The sequence below is a fragment of the Hyposmocoma kahamanoa genome, unplaced genomic scaffold, assembly GCF_003589595.1.
Source record: "Hyposmocoma kahamanoa isolate Upper Pololo Valley unplaced genomic scaffold, ASM358959v1 78, whole genome shotgun sequence".
Taxonomy (NCBI): Eukaryota; Metazoa; Arthropoda; class Insecta; order Lepidoptera; family Cosmopterigidae; genus Hyposmocoma; species Hyposmocoma kahamanoa.
Window position 1 is genome coordinate 21473026 of NW_020653945.1, and position 24105 is coordinate 21497130.

General features: G+C 37.9%; 1 protein-coding gene across 1 annotated transcript in view; it reads right to left on the bottom strand.

Annotated features, from left to right (window-relative positions):
• The window catches only part of LOC113233021 (5-hydroxytryptamine receptor 2B-like), a 168357-nt gene that overhangs the window by 108639 nt on the left and 35613 nt on the right, over window positions 1–24105 (bottom strand). The window contains exons 2-3 of the mRNA XM_026467957.1: window positions 11023–11145; window positions 8764–8964 (exon numbers count right to left, since the gene is read on the bottom strand). Of these exons, the coding sequence (XP_026323742.1) occupies window positions 8764–8964; window positions 11023–11145 (324 nt within the window). The remainder of the gene's footprint in view (window positions 1–8763; window positions 8965–11022; window positions 11146–24105) is intronic.

Genomic DNA, 24105 nt, shown 5'->3' on the forward strand with positions numbered 1-24105 from the left:
ATAAAATTGGGTCCCGGTCATTGTTTATTTAAAATTATCTTTGTTGTTATTTATGTAAGGTTTTTATTAATAATCGTAACAGTTTTATATAAAATAACACAAGCTACATACTAAATTTGATTTAGCATGGTTGTTAACTCTATGATTATGCAATCGTAAAGAAATTTGTCTCTAATTCTTATTCTATTGGTAATTTCCATGGTTGCTGTAAGTCAAGCAAGATAGTGTCCCTGAAAGCACGAATTGCTTATACCTGTGACGGTGTGATCTCCTTACACCGTCATCTCACCTCTTTGTATCGCCTCTCTCCGCTTGTATCCTGTCATTTTTTATTTTACTTGTATTTAAATTTTAAATTTACGTCGTTCCATCTTCCCTCACTTTCTCATTTTGTTTTCGTACCACGGTCACTCCCAGCTCGACCGCCACAACAGTCGGAGCTGTTTCAAATTCTATTTACTAAAATCTTATTTTTGATTCTTTACCATTGAATGATTCACAAGTCGTTGAAACTTGGAGTTTAAACCTTCGGTTATTCCAAGCGAAGACGATACTGACTTACAGCTTGTTTGGGAGAGTATCCCTGCAAGTCACTGTTACTCCTCAACATTACAAACCACATAAATAAATAAAAACATCTCATTGTAGTATTTATAGTATTTCGTAAAATATTTATATCTTGTAATTTTATATTTGACATAATTCTTTTCAAATTTTATTCTTTATCAAATTTTTGACATACTGTCAAATTTATTTCGTTTATTACTACCAAAATTTAATTTTCAAATATTTATTCTTAAAGAATATTACGAAAAAGATTTTCATCCTAACATAAATACTCATTTCTAAATTCCTTCACAATATGGAACAATTAAATAAAACTAAAATTATATACGAACTCAAAATTCGAAATGCAACTTTTGAAACCAACCAAACTGCTGCTGATATCGCAAAAGCATTTTGGGAAATTCCCCTTCGCAAAGAAGACCGACCCAAAACTGCGTTTCATGTACCCGGCCGTGGCACCCATCAATTCAAAGTCATGCCATTCGGTCTAACCAATGCCCCGGCAACAGAACGTTTCATAGATAACCTCTTGTCGAACGAATTCGACAACTCTGTTTTTTGCTATCTGGACGATATCGTCATTGCTACAAAAACCTTTGATGAACAGGTCCTTCTTATGAACACCATTCACAAAAAACTCAATCAGGCAAACATAACAGTAAATTTTCCCAAATGTTCATTTTTCCGAAAGGAACTAAAATACCTTGGTTATATTATTGACGAACAAGGTCTACATACAGATCCGGACAAAGTTAAAGCCATTCTAGATATTCAATCTCCGAAAACTATTAAGGAAGTTAAAAAATTCTTAGGTACAGCCAGTTCGTATAGACGCTTCGTACTTAATTTAATTTTAAGTATTATGACAGTTCCCTTGACCAAACTTACGTCTACTAGTAAAAAAGCTCCACCCTTTAAATGGACCCCTGAAGCTGAAAAAGCTTTCAATTCAACTAAACAAGCTCTCCTATCTACACCTATATTATCTTGTCCTAACTTCACAAAACCTTTTTCAGTCCATTGTGACGCCTCAGCATATGGCTTAGGAGCTATGCTCACTCAAGATTTCGATGGTATCGAAAAACCTATCGCTTACATGAGCAAATCCCTTACAGAACCTCAAAGAAACTATTATATCACTGAAAGCGAACTGCTCAGCGTAATTACAGCTCTTGAACATTGGCGATGTTATTTAGATAACGGAAAAAACTACCCTATTAGCTCTTCTAAAAAACATTTCACTGCAAAATTTGCACCCAAATTCACTAAATGCATCATAGCAAACAAAGTTTCTCCACTAATCTATGACCTGGTTGATATAAATCGTAAACTCTTAGGCACATGACAAGTCAAGGATATTAAACCAAAACACACATAAACCACAACTTATACACTTATTCACACAATTAAACTTTTTATCGTTACGTCATTGTGATTACTAATTTTCATATATTAACGTATCTTCAAATGTAATTACAATATATTATATATTATATAATATAATATTAACGTACCTTTTAAATTCTAGCTTTCATAGTTAATCTTTATAGACCACATATAGGCGTCTATACATATAAATGTACTCTTACATTTTACTTTATTTCGACCTTAAACAAGGTTTTAACGTCGTAAAAATACTTATATACAGTACAATATATATATATATACAGTACAATATACTGTACAATATTTAGTACATTAGTACTAAGCCATTAATAACTTGTACATAATTATTTCATCAATCATGTTATGTTGGCGGGTGGTGACCAACAAAATCTTAAGCCAGCACTATTGTAGGCCGATTTCGTGAGAAACTCCCTTGACCTTATGATAGGGTACTTCTCTATTCTATGTGTGCCTTAATTCCATTAGGGAGTTAAGACTAGTGTACCTGGAAGAATGAAAGTTTTTCTGAACGCTGTATGAATCCGAAATCGACCTATTGTATATTTCACATTGTAAATATCACCCACGTTTGCTAAATTGATTGAGGATCACACACCCGATCCTCATTAGTTTAATTTAATTTAGTTAGTTTAGTTACTTTAATTAAGTTTTAAACCCCTTTTTTTCGGTTCCTCCGTCTCTTATGATCCCATCATAGCCGTCCTTATTAATTATTTTCCTTTACTTAAAACTACATAACATATGACGAAGTCTTCTAAGTCAACTTTACAACACACTTCCTTCCTTTACTTACACTTACTTTTACACTTACCTAATCCCTCCTCTACCACTACTCTTACTTTATTCTTTTTTCCATTATCCTTTCTCTTTACAATTATACTTCAAAAAATCCTGAATGATTTTTTTCCCCGGCCCAATGTATTGTGACGGTGTGACCTCCTTACACCGTCATCTCACCTCTTTGTATCGCCTCTCTCCGCTTGTATCCTATAATTTTTTATTTTACTTGTATTTAAATTTTAAATTTGAATTGTTCCATCTTCCTTCACTTTCTCATTTTGTTTTCGTACCACGGTCACTCCCAGCTCGACCGCCACAACAGTCGGAGCTGTTTCAAATTCCATTTACTAAAATCTTATTTATGATTCTTTACCAAGTTATAATACAAAACATATAATACAACAGTCGTAGCAAAAAAATTATCAGAAATTTGCTGCAATAGTTTTTCGACCAAAAATGAAGCCATAAACCCGGATGTAATGGTGCCGTCATGGAAACCCTGGTTATTACACGAATATAAAGATTTGTACTGACGCTTTCTGGCGCTTTTCATACCTTACGTCTCTTGCGTAGATGGTATTAATAACAATACAAGTAGTATGGAGAGCTGAACTTACCCTGCCAATTATAAGACGATGCCCTATTTGGTTGGAATTTTACCCTACAAATTACTAAAATAGTATTTGATTTGTATTGTTATTTGAAATGTAAATTTTAAATGTGTATAATATATGTAAGATACAACGCTTTTCAATTTTATTTGTATCAGTAAAACAGTAGTAGCAGTAGAACTCCTTGTGAAAGAGTTCTTCCAGGGAATTCCTGGCACCTTATCTATTTCTGTTTCCAAGCTTTAATGTCAGCATTACTATGCTCCGGTTTTGAAGGGCTGGTGAAATAGAAAATGTCATTTCGGATTACGGATGGGTAACTCAGGAAATAGTACATGTGCTACACTATTTGCGCGGGTGTGGAAAGGTTAAGTAATTATCTTAATACCTTGTGATTGGTCCATCCGCGTCTCGTTTTAGTTATAATTTACTGCTTTGTGATTGGTGGAACTCACACCGCAAATGACCTATTAGAAGCTTACCTAATAAGATAACTTCTCAATCGCCTAAGAGCTCTACAAGTAGACTCAGACAAACTAATCCTGTTCCCGGAGAGCCACGATCGATGTTAATTGCTATTCGGTCCTGTGTCGCTAAGGAAAAACCCTGGATTAATTAAACCGACATTGCGGAAGGCCACTGTCGCGCAATGTACGAGAGTTAAGGGTTTACTTTTAAGAAATACGTAAATGTTGTAATCAAACTATTTTTCCGGATGAAAATCGCGTATATATGATTTTTTTTTCAAACAAACCAACGTTTTGTTAAATAAAAAACAATTAATAAATTTAATTTAATAAAAAGTTCATATTGTTGAAATAAAATAATTCAATAAAACATTATGTAGCGTAAATTGGAATGTTCTGTGTAAATTTTAAAAATAAAGTATTTAATTAATAACTTCTGTAACTATAGTGAAAAATAAGGTGGTTTGCATTAATATTTAGACATCATTCTTTTGATGACTTTACCACCTCAGTTAACCGCGATTATGGGTCCTGTAAAGGACCCGAAACGTTGTGGTTTGTTTGAAAAAATATACGTGACTTAAATTCGGAAAAATAGTTTAATTTCCTATGTGTAAATATCGCGAAAACCTGAGAACTCTATAAATGTTGTATTTTTTTTTAAAATAACATAAGTGCGCATTTTACCTTCATCTCACCTAATGAAAAGTGACAATGAGGTCGACGATGTAGCATGCACACCTAAATAATGCCTATTTACTCTCGCCTTGAAAAGGTCTAAGTTATAGCGTTCAGGAAATAAGTCCGCAAGCAGGGAATTCCACTCTCTAGCCACTTGCTATACAAATGTGGACTTTAGTATTTTGTGAGGACCTGTACTTAGCGACTAAGTCAGCATTATCAGTGGCGTAGTATAGGTCCTCGCGTGTGCATATGTAGGGACATGCAGGACAGGGCAAAAGATGTGCCATTGTCTGAGAAAAGGCACCACACATACATGCGCTCTCCAAGCACCACCCCACCTGCGCATGCTCTTCTTGCTTCGGTTAACTTGGGTCTGCAACCGATTTAGAGACTTCCATGTTTGCCAAGGTAGATCATGCCCAAGAGAAAGGTGCTCCGAGAGCGAAATGAGTGATGCCGTGTGGTATCACTCCTTCCAGAGACTTATTGGGAGTTGGTTACTTCCCCGTCCAGAAGAAATACTTCTTTAAACAAGTATTCTTTCGCTATGGCGACTCTTTAGCGGCATTTCCAGTAGATTATATTGAATGTATTTATATTGAAACTAGCATTTGGTATGAGTGAGATGTCGTCTTTTTACTTCCTTAAATTATTAATAGATTTAATAACATAGCTTCGCACTAGGGAGACTCCGTGTCGCTGGTGCCATGGACACACACATAGACAACCACAAATTACACCCAAACTCATAAGAGAAATAAATCTAGGCCATACAAAATATTTTTCCCGGCCCGGGAAAGGAATGTGCGACTTCTGCGTTTAGGCAGATGACATTTTTTCTATTTTTTTGTTGAATGTCATGGTATTTTTACTACCATGATATTCATCTGTTTTAGTGAATACTCCACTAGTTTTGTTATTATTATCGATACAAAGAAACACAAAAAAAGTACTGCGATCCGGTTGGACTCGCATCTGTTGTCTCAACGTGGCTGTCAAGTGGACTACGGACGCAGCCAGCAGATCTCTAAAATTTCTCTGCCTGAATGCGGACCTTTGGATTGGGTTTTAAACAGGTTTTTTTGCGGAGATTGGCATGGCGATGTTCAATATACTTAGTTATTTCAGGAAAGTACCGCCACCATACAATTTCCACCGCCAAGCAGTAATACTAACTGCGTTCTGGTTTTAAGGGTACGCTGCTGGCGAAATTACAGGCACGTGGGACTTGTTAACTTATGTATCAGGGTGACAGGCACAGTTGCCCATAAGATCTTTGCGATTTAAAGCTCTGAATGAAGCTGTTATGGATAGACGTATCGCTTACCACCAGGCGCACGGCTTGTTCGTCCCACCACTATATTAAGGTATTATAAGAAAAAAGACATAATACAAGCTTAGGACATAGGTGTAATTAGCTGATCTTTTGTGAGCGAAAATAAATATTATTATTATACAATTATAACTTTTTCGTAAGCAACCTCAAAAAACCTCAATAGTTTGATTATACGCTTTCGCTGTGTTCTTTGCTGCGGTCTCCTTAACGATAACTGAAACGCATATGGAAGCCCAAATACAAGGTAGCTGCTGTACACTATTGAGCAGTTCCTCACATCTCCATTTCCACCATCAGATGAGCTCTAGATCACCATAACATGTTATTTTTATTGAAAGCACATCTGTGTGCAAAGTTTTGTTGAAATCGGTTAACGAAAAGTGGATGAAATTCAATAAACTGAATTCATCCCCTAGATGTGGAATTTACATCAAATTTGAATGGGACTGCTACTAAAATAGGAAGTATTTTATCCAACAAAAGAATAATAAATGAATATTTGTTCGCAAATGTCGGATCAATGGCGTAACATACACAAAAAACAGTCGAATGAGAACCTCTCCCTTTTCCGAAGTCGGTTAATTATATTATAAGATATTTCAGAATAAAATATTGACGTGAGCTGTGTTTCACATTTACATACTTGTATTAATGTAGTCGATAGATACATTCTTGCCGAAAAGGTGCCATAATACCAAAAAATTAGGTACTACTACATTGTACCTTGGTTACACGTTAAAAACACTTAGAAAAAGTCAAAATTCTTTTTATGAAGACAAATTTATTAAATCCAACAAAACGATCCTCTCCCTATAGACGCTAGAGAATAATTACTTGATAATAGTAAAAGAACGTCTCAAAAGTGTATTTTAGTTATAAGACTGATATTTAATCCAAGAGCAAATTAATTTACTTCAAGTCACAAAGCCACTCTAGATTCAACAAAATATTTATTAGTTATTAGAAATGTCCGATTTTGACTTGAAAAAAAAATGAAAATTGAGAGGTACTTAATTATTTGACTGAAGATTTATGTTTTCTAATATCAAAAAGGGTAAATTTACAGGGTTATGGACCCAACAGTATGTCTCACTGGCGTGAAAGCACACAGTTCAGTGCTAAACCTGAAGGTAGCACAGAAATAGGACGGAATCTTCTCAAATAGTTGAGTACCATGCAGTGCCGTTAATATATAGTTAATAATAAATGCTACAGCGGCAGAAAATATCTACTAACAATTCAAAATATATGAGATGACTTATACTATTGAAGTTAACAAAACGATAGCGCGTTTCAGAGTACAACTAATGCCGTCTAACAGTGGCGTGATGGAACTAATTGCATGTTAAAGTTCTGCTTGTTACAAGTGTAGTTTGATTTCATGCTGAAACCAAATTTCTTAAATTATGACTGCAAATAACACACTAACAAACTGGAGATACTACTTATTGTTTCTTTGGATAAATTACTGTTTATGATTTTTATGATTACAAGCACAAGTAAAAGTAATCGTTACCGCGTGCGCCTTCAGCGACATGTCACGGCAACATTGACTATGAAAACGCAACGAAATGTTGCTTTAAAAATTTACTCTACAATTTAGAATATTAATCTGAATAGCAAACTACTTCTTTTTTTGTTTAAGAATATATTTTCCTAAACAACACCAAAGAAATTTTTGAATTCATTTAAGATTATTGAAATGTGACGTAAGAGGTAAAAATTTCTTCATGTAAGTAATGTCCAATTAATTGATTAGAAACGAAATAAAATCTTGAAGTGAACGTATTTGTCTAAAAGTTAGAATAAACTTAAGAGTAAAATTGTATTAGAAAAAGATAAGCAGTATTTTTGTAATGACAATATTTTATTACTTTTAATAAATATTTTTTCAGAATTAGCAAATATTTTGAGAAATTGCTCTTTCTTATTAGTAGAAATCCTTTTTTTCTGTGTACTTTCGAAACATAGCACATGAAAACAAGTTCTGTCATAACTCAAAATTGTGGAAATGAGAAAATACTATTTCAAAAAAAGAAAACGAATGGACCTTATTGCGAATAATGTGATTATTTTTATAGACACATAATATTTAGTTAACCATTTATAAGCTAGAAGATACATAAAACTAGATAATACTTTTTATGTGTGTATATTAATTGGTTATATGCAGTAATTTTCTAAACTTTCAAATCGCGTTTTCTCAATAACACAATTTTCGAGTTAAGACAGAATTTGGTTTCATGAGCGACGTCATCAACATGAAATCATTTAAACGAAATTTGCTGTCACCGAAACGCCATCGTTGATAAAAAAGTAGTCTACCAACAATTACATTTGTTTTCTATACGATCGCCAACTCGATTTAACCTTCACAAGGTTCAGTGATATCCAATTATTTCTTATTCTTTCCGAAACCTTCCTATTGAAACATTTTTAGTTTTTCCAATGGGTACTTTATCGCATTTCAAGAGGTTTATTGTATTATTTGTTTGCGTGCTTTAAAGAGTAATAACATTTCATGAACTTTAATAAAATTTCGTTTTTATAATTGTAGGAATTTAAGGGCGTGAATAGTTTTACCGCACAAAACTAATTTAAAAATGTAACAAGACATTTTTACGCCTTCAATAATGTGTACAGATGCAATCGATCGAAGTCATGATAAAGATTTGTGTTGCAAATTTTTCGAATGTATTATTTAGTATCCTTGGTATAATAAAGTCACATGTCACAAGTCATACTTCAAACGTAGTTTTATCACATGAAAGTTATTATGTTTATGTGAAGTTTTATAACTCGTATTTAAGCATAAAAAGTTATCAACTAATTTCGTTTTTTAATCTCTCTCCTAAAAAAATTTAATTTTGAAATTGTGACCTTATTACATCAAGTGTGCGATTTATCGTACCTGAGCGTCAAAGCATTAGGAGCAGCAATGAGCTTCAAAGGTCGAAGTCTGGCTCTTCTGGTCTCGGCGGCTATGCTTGGTGGAGTCTGTGTAGCCACGTCCCTGCCTCTTTTGGAGACTGCAGACCCTGCGTTTCCGCAGCCGTTCATGTAGCTCAGTTGGGGATGAGAAACGCTTGAGCCAATTTTGTTGCGTTGCGGTCTGGTAAGGAAGTATATTTTAGTGACAGTAGAGCTCCTTGTGAAGGAGTTCGTCCAGGGTAGTACTGCAACCTTACCTATTTCTGCCGCGAAGCAGAAATGTCCGCATTACTGCGTTTCGGTTCTGAAGGGTAAGTGTGCTGGTGAAATTGCAGGCACGTGGGACTTGTCAACTTATATCTCAGGGTGACGGACGCAGTGGCATTGCCCCTCAGATCTTTGCGATTTAAAGCTCTGAGAGGCTTTGCAACTGTTATGGACAGGCGTGTAGCTTATCATCAGGCACACGACTTGTTCGTCCTGTCACTTGATATTATAAAAAAAATAACTTTTTAATTATTGGTACCTAAACTTTTTTCTTTGAAAAATATCAGTAACGCTGAATTTGCTTAACAAAACTGAATCTAAATAAGATATTTAAAAACCGCTTATAGGAAATTATAGACCTCATTTCGCTGATCCCAGATATGTCAATAAATCAATTTGACTAAAAATGTCGATTACGTTATTTATGATAAGGACGGTAGTATGGTATAGTAGGTACCAGCAATTTCTTCTAGGTAATTCCATAGATCACAAATTGCAAGATGCCTAAGGAGATTGGGAGATTCAAAAGTTTTAGTATTTCAGTGTTACAAACACGAGTCAATTTTGTTTACCGCTCTGAGAGTATGACTTAAAAAAGTTATTTACATAATGCTACGTAAATTGTCCGATTTATACGCAAAACAATACTGACTTTAACGCTTTGATAAATATATATATATTTATACTACCAAGTAATGGGACGAAACAGTCATGTGTCTGATGGTAAGCGACACGCCTATCCATAACAGTTGCAGTGCCACTCAGAGCTTCAAATTGCAAAGATCTTAAGAGCACTGCCACTGCGCCCGTCACCCTGAGATACAAGTTGGAAAGTCCCATGTGCCTGTAATTTTACCAGCACACTTACCCTTCAAAACTGGAACGCAGCAATGTTCTATTACTACTTGTCGCCAGAAATAGGCAAGGTAGCAGTACTTCCCTAGACAAAATCTTTCACAAGGAGCTCTACTACTACGGATAGTTCGATAGATGTCTGATTTGTACGCCAAATGATACGACTATAACGCTTTGATAAATCGATACCTTCAATGAACACTACTCTGCCGTCCACTGATTGCTATGCTATGCGTCCACTAATAACTGCCGTCAAATAACCATTTTAAATAGCAATAATCTCAGTACAGAGTACTAAAAAAACCGACTTCAAAAGTACGTGGAATTACATCTATTTGCCAAGTTTTATTGAAATACCCCCTAGTTCGCCACTATACAGGACTTGACACAGGAGATATTAAAAATCGGTTCTCACTACTCAAAAGTGTATTGAGAGAGAAAAACGCCTTGAATTGAAAAAAAAAAAGTATGAAAATCGGTTCACCGGATTATCGCGTAACAAATAAAAAGGTTCAAAAATAGAACAAACAAAATTCAGTTAGCCGCATTTTAATAAGCTGACGGCAGTGCTCCAACTTAATTTTTGGACTTGTTCTGTTTTTATTTCGTTTTTTGTATCTTTCCTTTTCGCAAAATGGGATGTTTTGTTCTTTTTGCGAATTTTCTTTTTCCTTTTTTTTTCAAAAGATTGGGGGCCAAAATATTAGTAAATAAATATGGCTGTTTACAAAAATAACAGAAAATTACCAAAAAATAAAGTTAACGTAACGTGTTCATTGGAGGTATCGAAATAGAAGGCTCTGTATGTTGTAACCTTGGTATAACAAAGCCACATGTTACAAGGGCTCTTATCGCATGAAAGTGAACTATATGAAACAAGTTATGTATATATTATATGTATATATGTGAAATTGTATAACTTTCTTATTTAAGCATAAAAAAGTTATCGACTAATTTTGTTCGTAGAATTTTGAAAAATTGTCAATTTACAGATGTGACTTTTCTAGATCAAGAGTGCGATGTGATTGATAGAAATTTGTATACAATGAACATAATAATATTACCACCGCAGATAGACACAAAAACGTGTTATTGCGGAGGGAGTATGAACAAATACCTTGTGGTGCTGGCTCTCCAGGTCTGTCTGGGCACCGAAGTACCCGGAGACAAGTCTGGCGAACTCTTAGCTCCCATCCGGCGTATACCCTGTGCAGGTCCGTTGTCGAAACCACCGCATTGTCTGGAGGAAAAATGTAAAGTATTATAGATTATTTTAAAATTGTTAGCTTAGAAACCATTATATGCTTGCCAGATTAATGGCATTCGATATTCCAATAAAACATTTTCTTTGGTTGCACTCCCCTTTCCAACTCTTAATCTATCTTAAGATTCATTATCATCATCAACCCACATTTATATCCCACTACTGGGCACGGGTATCTTCTAAGGAGAGGGTTTTTCCTTCCCCGAAAAGCTCATGGATAATTTCAAATTAAATTTCGCACACAAAGGAAATGAAACTATTTTCCCGGATTTAAATCGCGTATATTTGTTTTTTCAAACAAACCCAAAAAGAAAAAACAAATATACGCGATTTAAATCCGGAAAAATAGTTTCATTTCCTATGTGTAACAATCGCGAAAACCTAAGAACTCGATTTCGCACACAAATTTCGAAAAACTCCAGAAAAAGCCTGAATTCGAACGCACACCTTAATGTTGCCTAGAAGAAATTGCTATTTAACAATAAGACCGCCTGTTATGCATTAGCTTATTCTGTGACGCTTACAGTAATGTTCCGTGTTGTCATTGTAAGATTTTTAATGGGCAATAATACTTCATTCATTCATTTGATAAACTATCACAAACTCGAATTTTATTTTCCGAAGTAACGTTTGTTCGAATTTTCATTACACCGAAAACCGAATTACCGTTGTTCTTTTAGGATATGTTGGATGTTTATCGCAAATACACGATTAGGTTCGGTTAGGTTAGGTCAAGTTAGGTTTAAAAGAAAAAACATTTTCCTCTGAAAATTACTTTCGAGGTTATGAATATTCAAGCAAACGTTATCTCTGGAAAATGTAATTTCGAACTATTGACAGGTAACCCATTCATTTCATTCAAGAATGTTCGCGACTCCAATTTACCTGCTTTTTTAGTACCAGTTTTTGCAACACAAAATGTCCTACTTTTTAAAGTACGTGATACAACAGCTTTTTTACAATCACTATCCATCAACGGCCCACCGCAGCGCGAAATAGGGATTAATCAATTTCCTGACGATAACCGCACCGAGAGCGTCGAAATTCAATAAATCGTGATAACTAGATTACAGGCCGCACTGTTCAGTTATGAGATCCTAAATTTATACAGACAACGGTGAAGTAAATGGACATGTTAATGTAGAAACAAACAATCTACCATCATGTCAAGTTCGTACGCTTGATATATTGGGGTACACAACGAAAGAAAAAAAACCAATGGAATTGCCATACGCCTCGATTACAGAACCGATGTCGCCAAAACTCACATATTCTTAATTAGAAACACTAAAATCTTGATATTGATTGATCGTAGTTCAAAATTTAAAAAGAAATAACAAATTCTGGGATTTAAACTTTAACCTGTTGGCATAACGTTGAAAGTTCAATGCCATCAGTACGTATTATTGCAAGTTACGACGTTTTGATATAATAATAATAATAATAACGCACACACTCAACATAGCCCCGCACTAGGGAAACCCTGTGTCGCGGGTGCCATGGACACACACATAGACAACCACAAATTACACCCAAACTCACGAGAGAAATAAATGTAGGTCATACAAATATTTCTCTCGGCCCGGGAATCGAACCTGGGGCCTCTGCGTGGCAATCCGGCGTGGTAACCGTTCGGCCACGGAGGCAGTTTTATTATATTGAAATTTCAATGTGCTGCCATCTAGTGGTTAATTGCTGAACGATGACGAATTGGAGTTATTAATTTAGTTTTCCAAAAAAGAAGCGATCATATTGCAGGGGTATAAGCTTTACTTTCGTTTCTTGTAACAAAAAAACATATTTCGTTAGAAAATTGAAAATTTATTAAAATAAGACTTTCAGATGACATAAAATACCACTAATATAATAATGGGTAATATTTTTGTTGCGGCAATCATTTTTGTACTCCAAAACAGCACAATAACGCATTTTTCTAGGATTTTAGAGAATTTGCACGAAAAAATGACACTACCATGCCATACAATGCGAAAATGGCAGACTGTGCTCAGTTAGGTCTTTCGAGACCTATAGTTGACACGCGTCAAATGCTAACTAACTACTTCTACTGTATGTACCTATTATACTGCATGGTGCACGAAAGGAGTCCCTCTGAACAACGTACCATTCCGTTCCTGTACGTCTGGTACAACTTGGGCAACAATCGGCGAGCATAGATAGCGTATACGCTGTCGATTGAAAATTAAACATATAAACATAACTAGAGAAGGTATAAATTTGGAGCCTTCGTCTCTGTATCTTTCTGTATGTTAGTAAATCTATTTGTGACATCGTAGCTCCCAAACAGATGGACTAATCTCGAAGAAGAAAACCCTGTATCGCTGGTGCCATGAACATACACATGGACAACCACAAATCACACCCAAACTTATGAGAGAAATAAATGTAGATTATACAAATATTTCTCCTAGCCTGGGAATCGAACCCAGGACCTCTGCGTGGCAGACCGGCATGGTAATCGTTAAGTATAAGGAAGGAAGTTAATATTAATTGGTTCTGTTTTAGATGTTGGAGGCACTGTAATTGCAATTAGTGTCTAGACTCTGGTGCTAAATCTTAGCACCCTAGTTTGATATCAGATAATTGGTATGATTATTATTATTATTAGAATGGGGAATGTTTGGACACAAATTCATTTGGAAAGATTAAATTATATTTTTTGCATAAATTCTGTGACAGCTCGAATGCGTTCTGCCATCGGCAACCCTATGTTTTGAGGTACAAACGTAGGGAATGAGATGTCATTGGAATCCACTTGAGTCAAAGTTTGAATGAAAACGAAATATAGAGTCAAATAAAAGCATTTGCATCAATTTACGCGGCAACAGTTACCTTACTTTCCGAGAACTCCAGCAATCTTCTTAAAGTTACATAGGGATTTTTTTTTTTTTTAATATATAATAGACACACGCTTGGCCACAATCTCACCTGATGTTAAGCGACGATGTGACCGACGATGGGACGCGTTTGCCTAAAAAATGCCTATTCACTCTAGCCTTGAATAGCCCCAAATTGTACTTTTCGGGAAATACAGATGCCGGTAGAGCATTCCATTCCTTTGCCGTACGCATCAGAAAGGAGGAGGCAAAGCGCTTAGTGCGAATAGGTGGAATATCAACGACATAAGAATGGAGTGCTCCGGACCTTCTAGTCGACCGAAGGAGGAACGGTGAGGGCGGAACCAAATTGAAAAGTTCCTGCGCACACTCCCCGAAATGTATCCGATAGAAAACCGACAAGCAGGCTACTTTTCTGCGATGATCGAGATTTTGGAGCTTCGACTCCACAAGAGGATTATTGTTAATAAGTCTCTTTGCTTTACGCTCCACCGAGTCCAAGGCAGCTAACTGGTATTGGCCAGAGCCGTCCCAAAGGTGGCAGCAGTACTCCATACAGGATCGAACTTGTGCTTTATACAGATTTAAAAGCTGTTCAGGTGTGAAGTACCGCCTGACCTTGAAAAGTATGCCTAGTTTTCTGGCAGCAGTTTTTGCCAAGCACTCGATGTATCGCCCAAAGTTGAGGTTGGATGATAAGTCCAGACCAAGTAGCTCAAGGTGGTCCCTTATCGGCACGGATACACCTCGGAAAGTCGGAGTAAGGTGTAGGGGACTCCGTTTTGATGAGAAAAGACACGCCTGTGTTTTAGCCGCATTAAACCTGACCCTGTTAGCATCTCCCCAGTCGGAAGCAGCTTTCAGACTCAGGTTCAACCGGGTGACCATCGCCTCTCGCTTACACCGGATCTCTTCGCTGTTGTCTCGGGCGTCTGGCACATAACTCACCGCCACTGTGCTGTCGTCTGCGTACCCAAAGATACCGGGCATCAGCAGCAGGTCGTTGATATGCAGCAAGAATAGAGTGGCGGAGAGGACAGATCCCTGAGGTACACCGGCATTTATACCATGAGGAGCAGACGAGTAACCATCTACAACTACACGGATTGACCTATCCTTCAGAAAATCGCCTATCCATGTGCAAAAGCCAACAGGAATTCCGTAAGCTGGAAGCTTGTTTAACAGGCTATCATGCCAAACCCTATCAAAGGCCTTTGATATGTCGAGAGACACGGCAAGCGATTCACCGCGTTTCTCGACAGCCTCGCTCCATAAATGTGTGGCGTACGCAAGAAGATCCCCAGTAGATCGTCCACGGCGAAAACCATATTGTCGATCACTGAGGAGATCGTTATCTTCGAGGTATCCAAGGAGACGGCTGTTCAATACACGCTCCATAGTCTTACAGAGTATGGAGGTGATTGCGATAGGTCGATAATTAGATGGGTCGGCATGGCTACCTTTCTTAGGTACAGGCTGTACATTTGCAAGCTTCCAGGATTTCGGGACTTGTCCAGAACTCATAGAGAGGCGATACAGGCGAGTCAACACCGGAGACAACTCGGGTGCACAGTTCCGCAGGACAATCGCTGGGACTCCGTCAGGGCCACTGGCTTTGTTGACGTCTAATTTGCGTAAAGCTTTCAACACCTCTTTTTGACGGATAGTGATTTCGGGCATTTCCGAGTCACATCGAGGTAGTGTAGGTGGTGTTTGCAAAGTAGCGTCAAGACGGGAGTTGGAAGCAAAAAGAGAAACAAAAAGATTTGCTTTCTCTTCAGCGGTATGAGCCAGCGATCCGTCATCTCTCATTAAAGGCGGAAGGGATGACCTGCAGAAATTCGCTTCGACCGATTTAGCGAGTGACCAGAATGCTTTACTCCCTGATGGGTATGAAGCTAACCTGACCCCAATACGTCTAATATGGCCGAAGCGAGCTTTCCGTATCGCTTTTTTGCAGGATCTAGCGGCTTTATTAAAGGCTTTCTTCAGACGGAGGGTTTCCGGTGCTTTGCGATCTCGAGCATCAGCCCAAGCCTGGTACGCAGATTGCTTTAGCGTTTCCGCAGAAGCACACTCAGCGTTAAACCAAGGGCGAGCTTTGCCGCTGGAGGAGACTTCGAAATACGGAATAAAGTATTCCATAGCCCGAATAATCACCTCAGAGACGGCAGACGCGCAGCACGTCGGATCGTCAGAAGAGAAGCACAGCTGCCGCCAGGGATAAGATGCAAAGAAATGCCGCATCGCATCCCAATCTGCTGACTTGTATCGCCACATCCTCCTAGTACTTCCCGTACTGAGATCGGGCGGGGAGTATGCAGATACAGATTTCACCAGACAGTGATCGGATGTCCCTAGTGGGGATGAGACCGATACTTGGTAGCGGTCTGGATCGGTTGTCAGCAGAAGATCCAGGCAATTGGCAGTGTGGTCGACAACGTCCGGTACCCTGGTAGCGCAACTCACCAGCTGGGTGAGGTCTAGCGATAGAGCACATGCCCGCGCCTCTCTTCCAGCGTGGTCGGTTTTTTGGTATGGGAACAACCATTCCTGGTGATGGGCATTGAAGTCCCCCAAAAAGACAAGTTGTGCTTTAGGATACCGTTGTTGGACTGTTTCCGCCGAGCTGCAGAGATGGTTGAACAGCCTAGTCGTCTCCGGGTCTCCAGAATGCGACCGATACACACTGGCGTAGACAATTTGTTCCAGTCCAGTGTCTACCAGAACCCACATTACAGAGAGATCGGGGTCTTCAAGGTCACGGAGACGTTTAGAGCAGATGTCATCACGAGCGTAAACGCAGGTACCAGCGCGCTGCTTAAATTTGTGCTCCAGAATGTAACCTGGGTAATGCAGATACGCCGTGTCCGAAGGACATCTAATTTGGGTCTCCGTGAGGAAGAGCATGTGAGGCCTTTCAGTCTCAAGATGGTGGTGGACAGATGAGAGATTGGAGTGCAGACCTCGGATGTTCGAGAGGTGCACTTTAAGTGAAAGGACGTGCATCCGCTGTTTAGCCTTCCTCAATTTTCTTGACCTTTTCATATTAGGGTTAGAGTGAATGGGGAGAGCGAAGGCAGTTGTACGAGACACTACCACTGAAAGTCATGCGGCACATACCCTATATGGTACGCCGATGAGAAACTAGACTGGAGCGCGCGGGGACGCCCGAACCCCCCCGGGAGTGGCCATCGGGTCCTTTCATCCGGTCGCCAACCGGCACGATGGAGCACCCCGGGATTTTTCGCGAGTTGGCGGGGCAGCCTTTCACTGGAGGCTAGTCAGCTAATTGGGCCCCCTACTACCTGCGGTCGGCCAGCGGAGCACCGTGCTTCGGATCCCGCTACCCTCCGCATCTAGGTTCCCAGCGCAACAACAAGGGAGCCCCGAGATCAACCAAATCAGTGCAGTGCAACTGTACAGACCCTTCACTCTAGAGCGGCTACTCTGGGCGTCAAGCCGGAACACAGCTATAGCTGTTTGGCGGCTAGGCTTCGCCCAGAGGGTGGTCACCAGTCACGACCAAGGTCTACCACCGGAGTTTGTAGCTTATTTGGCACCACCCAGGGGTCACGTGTAGGGTCTCGAGGGTACACAGCCTACGGACGCGAGCTACTTAACCCCCTAAATATGAACTCCCATGAATTCATTTTTCTTTATTGTGCACAAACAATGTTTATATTTGTTGTGACCTTTTGTGACAACGGCTTGAGATGTAGGGGCTGATCGAATCAAAGTAATGAACACAGATTGATAGACGGTATCATCATCATTTCAGATAAAAGTCGTCCACTGCTAAACAGCGCCTCCCCAAAAAATACCACAACGACCGGTCTTGTGCTGCTTGCATCCAGCGAATTACCGCAACCTTCACCAGGCCATTGGTCCACGTTGTGGGTGATCTGCGTCTTCCAGTCCGCGGTCGCTACTCGAAAACTCTTTCACCCCACCGGTTATCTATTCTGCGAGCAATGTGCCCCGCCCACTACCACTAAGTCTTGCAATTCTTTGAGCTTTGTCACTTTCTCTCTATAAACAGTACGTTTTGGTTCTTCTCTTTAGCTAATTTATTATAAACGACTTTACCAAACAAGTCAAACAAAGAAATTCTAGACTTTAGTTCTGTAATAAGATAAGCCTTGTGGTAGCAATGACTAATCCTCTTATACTAAAGTAACACGTCCATCAGCTACCACAATGGCGTGTGTGCTGATGCTCATGCAAAATAAAAACGACGTGACGTCATATAGGTTGCACATGGGAATATTGCACATAATTGGCACAACACTGTACGCATGGTGACAATTTATTAGTGTTGTAGCCTAGATTTAGCGAAATGAGTAGAAGGTTCGGTACCCAAGATTTATAAGAAATGTTAAAGGAGGAAAACAAAAGGCTGTAAGAATAAAATTATTTAAAGAAAAGGTACAATTGTTATAAAACACTCCCTATAAAGGTAACTAACACAATACACAATACTCACCCCAAAAGGGCCTATATATAAATATATATAATTTTAATTTTAATCGAAGTGAAGTTTAACTAAATTTATTTCGAGAATTTTAATGCGTAAACACGCACTGCATCCGATTCGTCACGAAATCCGAGACGATAGGTACAAATCTAGAAAACTTGGACCCACTTTGGATCTCGCTTGTGCACTAAGTCCGTATCATTTCGGATTCGGAACTAATAAGAATCGGACGTAGTACGCAAATGCTCTTATACGAATAGTGAAGGAAAAGCAATCCAAGAATGATTCAAAATGTCAAAAATAAGTAGCCAAGAACCGGAAAAGAGGTCGATAAAAAGGAGGGATGACGATGAAGGAGATCAACTTCGACACAGTATCTTTCAGTTTAACTGACGAGAGTACCCATCAATAACATCTTTTAATATGAGACCCTTGTCAAAACTAGAAAAGATTATTATCTGTTTCTTACAAAATATTTTATATCTAGTGGAGTAACTTGCAAGATACAGTTGATTATCTGATATAGGTATTGACATATGTTACACTCGTGTAATACACATACACCGGAATAGGTGAGTATAATTGTCTACCTAAATGTCAAAATAACAAATATTACACTGCGATTCCAGAATTTTTCAATAGTATTTAGTGTGCATTTTTTATGTGCAACTGTGTTTAACAGTCGGTAGTGTTTTAAGAAAAATAGATTTGTAATTATAAGTAAAAATATGACTACTTTGTTTTCATTTTTGTTTTTTATTAGTAATCATTCCATGATTTCAAAGGAAGGAATTATCCACTACATAGTTTCCTTGATGTTTATGTAAATATATTCCAATGTTTGGTTACAATTACACAAGTGTATCGTATGGCAATTTATCATATAATCACCTGTATCTTGCAAATTATTAGAGCATCTCAAATTTATACGTATTAATTATGTACGGTTTGTGTAACTTGATATTATTAACTTTGAGAATGACATGTGTATAATTAGATATTATTGTGTTTTAGTAGCAGTAAAGCTTATTAGTACGTATATCTGTCGCCAAGCAGTAATGTAAGCATTACTGCGTTCGGGTTTTGCAGGTTAAGGGAGCTAGTGAAATACGAGCACATGCGACTTGTCATCTTTATGTCTCAGTGTGACAGGCAATAGTAGTGCCTCTCAGATCTTTTCGATTTGAAGCTTTGAGTTGAGGCACCGCAACTGCTATGGACCGGCGTGGCGCTTACCACCAGGCGCACGACTTGTTCGTCTCGCCACTTGATATCATAAAAACATCCAATATTATAATTTTTTTTGCTATGTGATGACAATAATGTTTTTTTTTCTAATTTGGTTCTGTTCTGGGTATTCTGAACCGCGTCCTAGGAATTAATATCCGTACACTGCCGCTGGGTGAACCCTTAAGTAATTAATAGACTCAGGCGTAACTTTGCGGAAGTCCATGTTAATAAAAATGGAAGCAAATTAATTTGCTTCTCCGCGAACCTAGTCAAGGTTAAATCGTGCAAAATAGCTGCGCTTGTGTTGAATTTTTTCATGCACTTAATTTTGACAATGGTTCAGGGGTTTGAGACTAGGTAATCGGTGTGATGAATGTAGGTATATGTATATATCAAAGTCAAATAATCTTTATTTCATATGTAAGCAAATTTCGCTGAAAATCGTCATATTGATTAAACTCTGCTGCTCATTCGTAAGGCAAAATCCCCTGAGAAATATGAGCAAGAAATTCTTGGCTCTTTATAAACATTTCCTTTTTTTTTATAAATAAATAAGGTCCATCTCACTTGATGGAAAGCGACGATGAGGTCGGCGATGTAGCATGCGCACCTGAATAATGCTAATTCACTTTCGCCTTGAAAAGGCCCAAGTTATAGCGTTGGAAAATAAGTCCGCTGGCAGGGAATTCCACTCTGTAGCCGCTCGCCATATAAATGTGGAAGCGAAACGCTTTGTGAGAATCCTGGGAATATCCACAACATAGGGGTGAAACCCCAGCCTACGTCTAGTCCCCCGATGACGGAAAGGGACGGCGGAAAGAAATTATGCAATTTCATGGCACACTCTCCGTGATATATCCTGTAGAATACCAATAAACAGGCAACAGTGGTGTTCAAGGCTCTGCAGCTCCGCCTCTAACATATTTGTACATATTTATCATTTGCAATATTTATTTCAAATATCACAGACCAAGATAACATGTAAGAGCGAAATGGGTTACTATCACGAAATTTTATCATCCAAGTACCCAGAAGAAGTATAATAATAACCTTTAGTGTTTAGTACAAACCTTTTGTTTCATAATAGTTTTAAAACTCGTACAAGGCAAATTTTGAATATGAACTGGAATCTTATTACAGAAGCGTAAACATTGCCCCTTAACCTTCCTATACCCGCAATTGAGCTTCCCAAAGCAGTAGAGCTCATTGTAAAAAAGTTCATTCAGGAAAGTACAGTCACCTTACCTATTTCTGCCACCAAGCAGTAATGTCAGTAATACTGTGTTCCGGTTTTGAAGGGTAAGGGTGCTGGTGAAATTACAGGCAAATGGGATTTGTCAGCTTATGTCTCAGGGTAGCGGGCGCAGTGGCAGTGCCTCTCAGAACTTTGCGATTTAAAGACACTGCAACTGGCATGGACAGGCGTATAGCTTACCATCAGGTGCACGACTTGTCCGTCTCGTCACTTGACGCTTTTATAAAAAAAAATGTTTATCTCTAATAATATAGTCTTTTATTACAGCCATTGGTAAGTTACAATATTCCTAAGAGCCACAAAAACAGAAACAAAAATATATTTTTTATAATATGAAAATAAAATAAACTTTGAAATGTCATAGAATCTTATATAAAATTTGAAAAACCTAAATAGCAAGTTGCACATAAAAATATACCTTGCACAAAAATACTTCTTACTGGTATCAATGGAGCATTTTTATTTCACTCAAATGTATTTGTGACTTTGTGAAGACGACTGTCAGTAACAACCACTTTATTTTTATTTCACGTATTATGTCTGTAACATTTCATCATAAAATGCTAATATTCATCTTAACATAAATTACATTTTCATAAATGTACTATGACGCTAGTGTTCTTTTTTATGACACCAAGTAACAAACAAGTAAGTCTGGTGATAGCGACAGGTATGTCGTTTGTTAAAACGCAAAGGTCTAGGTCTGAGGGGCACTACCACTGACAGGCGCACCCTGAGACACAAGTTGAAAAGTCCCATGTGCCTGTAAATTCACGAGCGCACTTACTCTTCAAAACCAAAACGTTCACATTACTGTTAGCCTCAAAGAACTCTGGGGCCAGATTGTAAATATATCCTCTTCAGAGCTCTGCTAACGTATGATTGAACCCGTACATAGTACCTTTCCAATATAACGACATTACAGCTTAACACGATCATAAACTGCTAATGTAATTGTGTGTTAGATCAATATTGTTCAATAAACTGATTTATGGGGTGTAAAAGCCTATACGTCAGTGGCGTCGACTGAGTTTTTATATGGTTATATAAATACGCAATTGGCCTAAATTATGCTCGATTTTGGCGGGTTGATAACTTTGTTGAGGGTGTCTTTAAAAGAGGTATTTGCGAAAGTAATACAATGTAAGGTAATTTCGATATTTTACGGTGTATACGCCCTTATTTTGCTACCAGAATTTGATCAGGATAATATGTGCTTACATTGTATAAATACACCATGACAGGATATAGCTATATTTTTTATCTAAGTTCATTGAGTAGCTCAATCGTGTATGAAAATACGTTTTATTTGTCTCTACGTTTCGGACGTGTTGCAATGTCCACGGTCTCGAAAGGACTAGAGTAGAATAGAATAGACATTTATTGCAACGCCACAATAAACTAATACAAAAAAAAAAAAACAAAAATTGATAACACAGACAAACAGAACAAAATAAAGAACACAATTAAAAAACTAGAGAAAAATAATAATAATAAAAAGAAAAGACTAAAGAGGCGGATGTCAACATACATCTTCTAGGTCCACGAATTTTTCTACTTACTTCTTCCTTCCACTTGGTTTTCATTATTTACTTGTGCACTCGGGTTGTCACTAAACCGACACACAACATTCACGATATCCGGCGACTTGTCGTTCAATACTTGATGTCGGTTACATTTGCTGATGACTGCATGGATCCTAAGACAATCCTAAGGAAAGCTTAGGCATGTCTTCTCGGTTGAAATTACGATAGAAATTAAACTATTTTTCCGGATTTAAATCTCGTATTTGTTTGTTTCAAAGAAACCAACGTTTCGGACCCTTTCCAGGTTCCATAGTCACGGCTAACTGAGATGATAAAGTCATCAGCCACTGCAATCAACCGATTACGAGTAAAGAACCCGAAACGTTTGGTTGGTTTGAAAAACAAATATACGCGATTTAAAATTCGGAAAAATAATTTCATTTCCTATATGTAACAATCACGAAAACCTAAGAACTCGATATGGAATTATGATGTTTCTGTGGTAATGACATTCTGTAAGCAAGGATCTTGGGATTATGCAGCTCAATCGAATGGTTTGGCTCTGATTCCAGCAAATGGTCGGTCATTACAGACTTATTGAGCTGGCGGTTCTTAACAACATTAACTTAAATGTTGAAACATGTCCAAAACGTCGAGGTAAATAAAGTATATGTATACATGATTAAGGCGCCACATTAAATTCAAATAATATTTAATTCAATGTACAGTAAGATAGCTCGACAGGCAGATGTAATTTGATAATTGGCATTAATAAAAAACCAAAAAATGTTTTGATGTTCGGCTTGTAAGACAAAATTGCAAATACCTAGTAAATCGATTTATCACGTGTGTAATGTTATTATAATGCAACGACAAACCTTAAAAAAGTATATTATAATAAATTAGTTCAAGTAATAATGAAGGATTTTTATTGCATACTGATGGTACACAAAAACACATTCAGACAGAAAAAGTTAAAGGAATGTTCAAGGCCGTCATTAACGTATTGAGGGCCCTGGTCACTTTTGGTTAATGGGGCCCCTATGACTATGATATGCCAGGGGACAAGAAACTTAAAAATAATTAAGCTTCAGTGTGATCCGGTATTGAAGGGTAAGAGTACTTAGTGAAGACATATGGAACTTGTCAACTTGTGAATCAGGATGACGGGCGCAGTGGCAGTGCCCCTCAGATCTTTGCGATTTAAAGCCCTGAGTGGCACTGCAACTGCCATGGACAGGCGTGTCACTGACGTCCAGGCGCACGACTTGTTCGTCCCGACACTTGGTATTATTAAAAAAAGGTAGGGAGAGTTGCTAGTATTGTAAGGCGCCTTGTTCGTTATAATATCAAAAACACTTAATAAGTATGTACATTTACAGATAGTAATTAGCGTTTTTGTTTTTCGTAAAATAAATATATTTATCGGTAACATCGGTTATCGGTTGTAATCTGGTAAGAAGTACATCGCGAGGCCCTGATGAACACTCGCCCGCGGCGACTAATGGAGAAGAGCGGCTTGGGCATGTTTATATTCCTATTAACAATAAATATTAGGGGTTAAAGTATGAAATTGCCGTTTTATTGCAATAG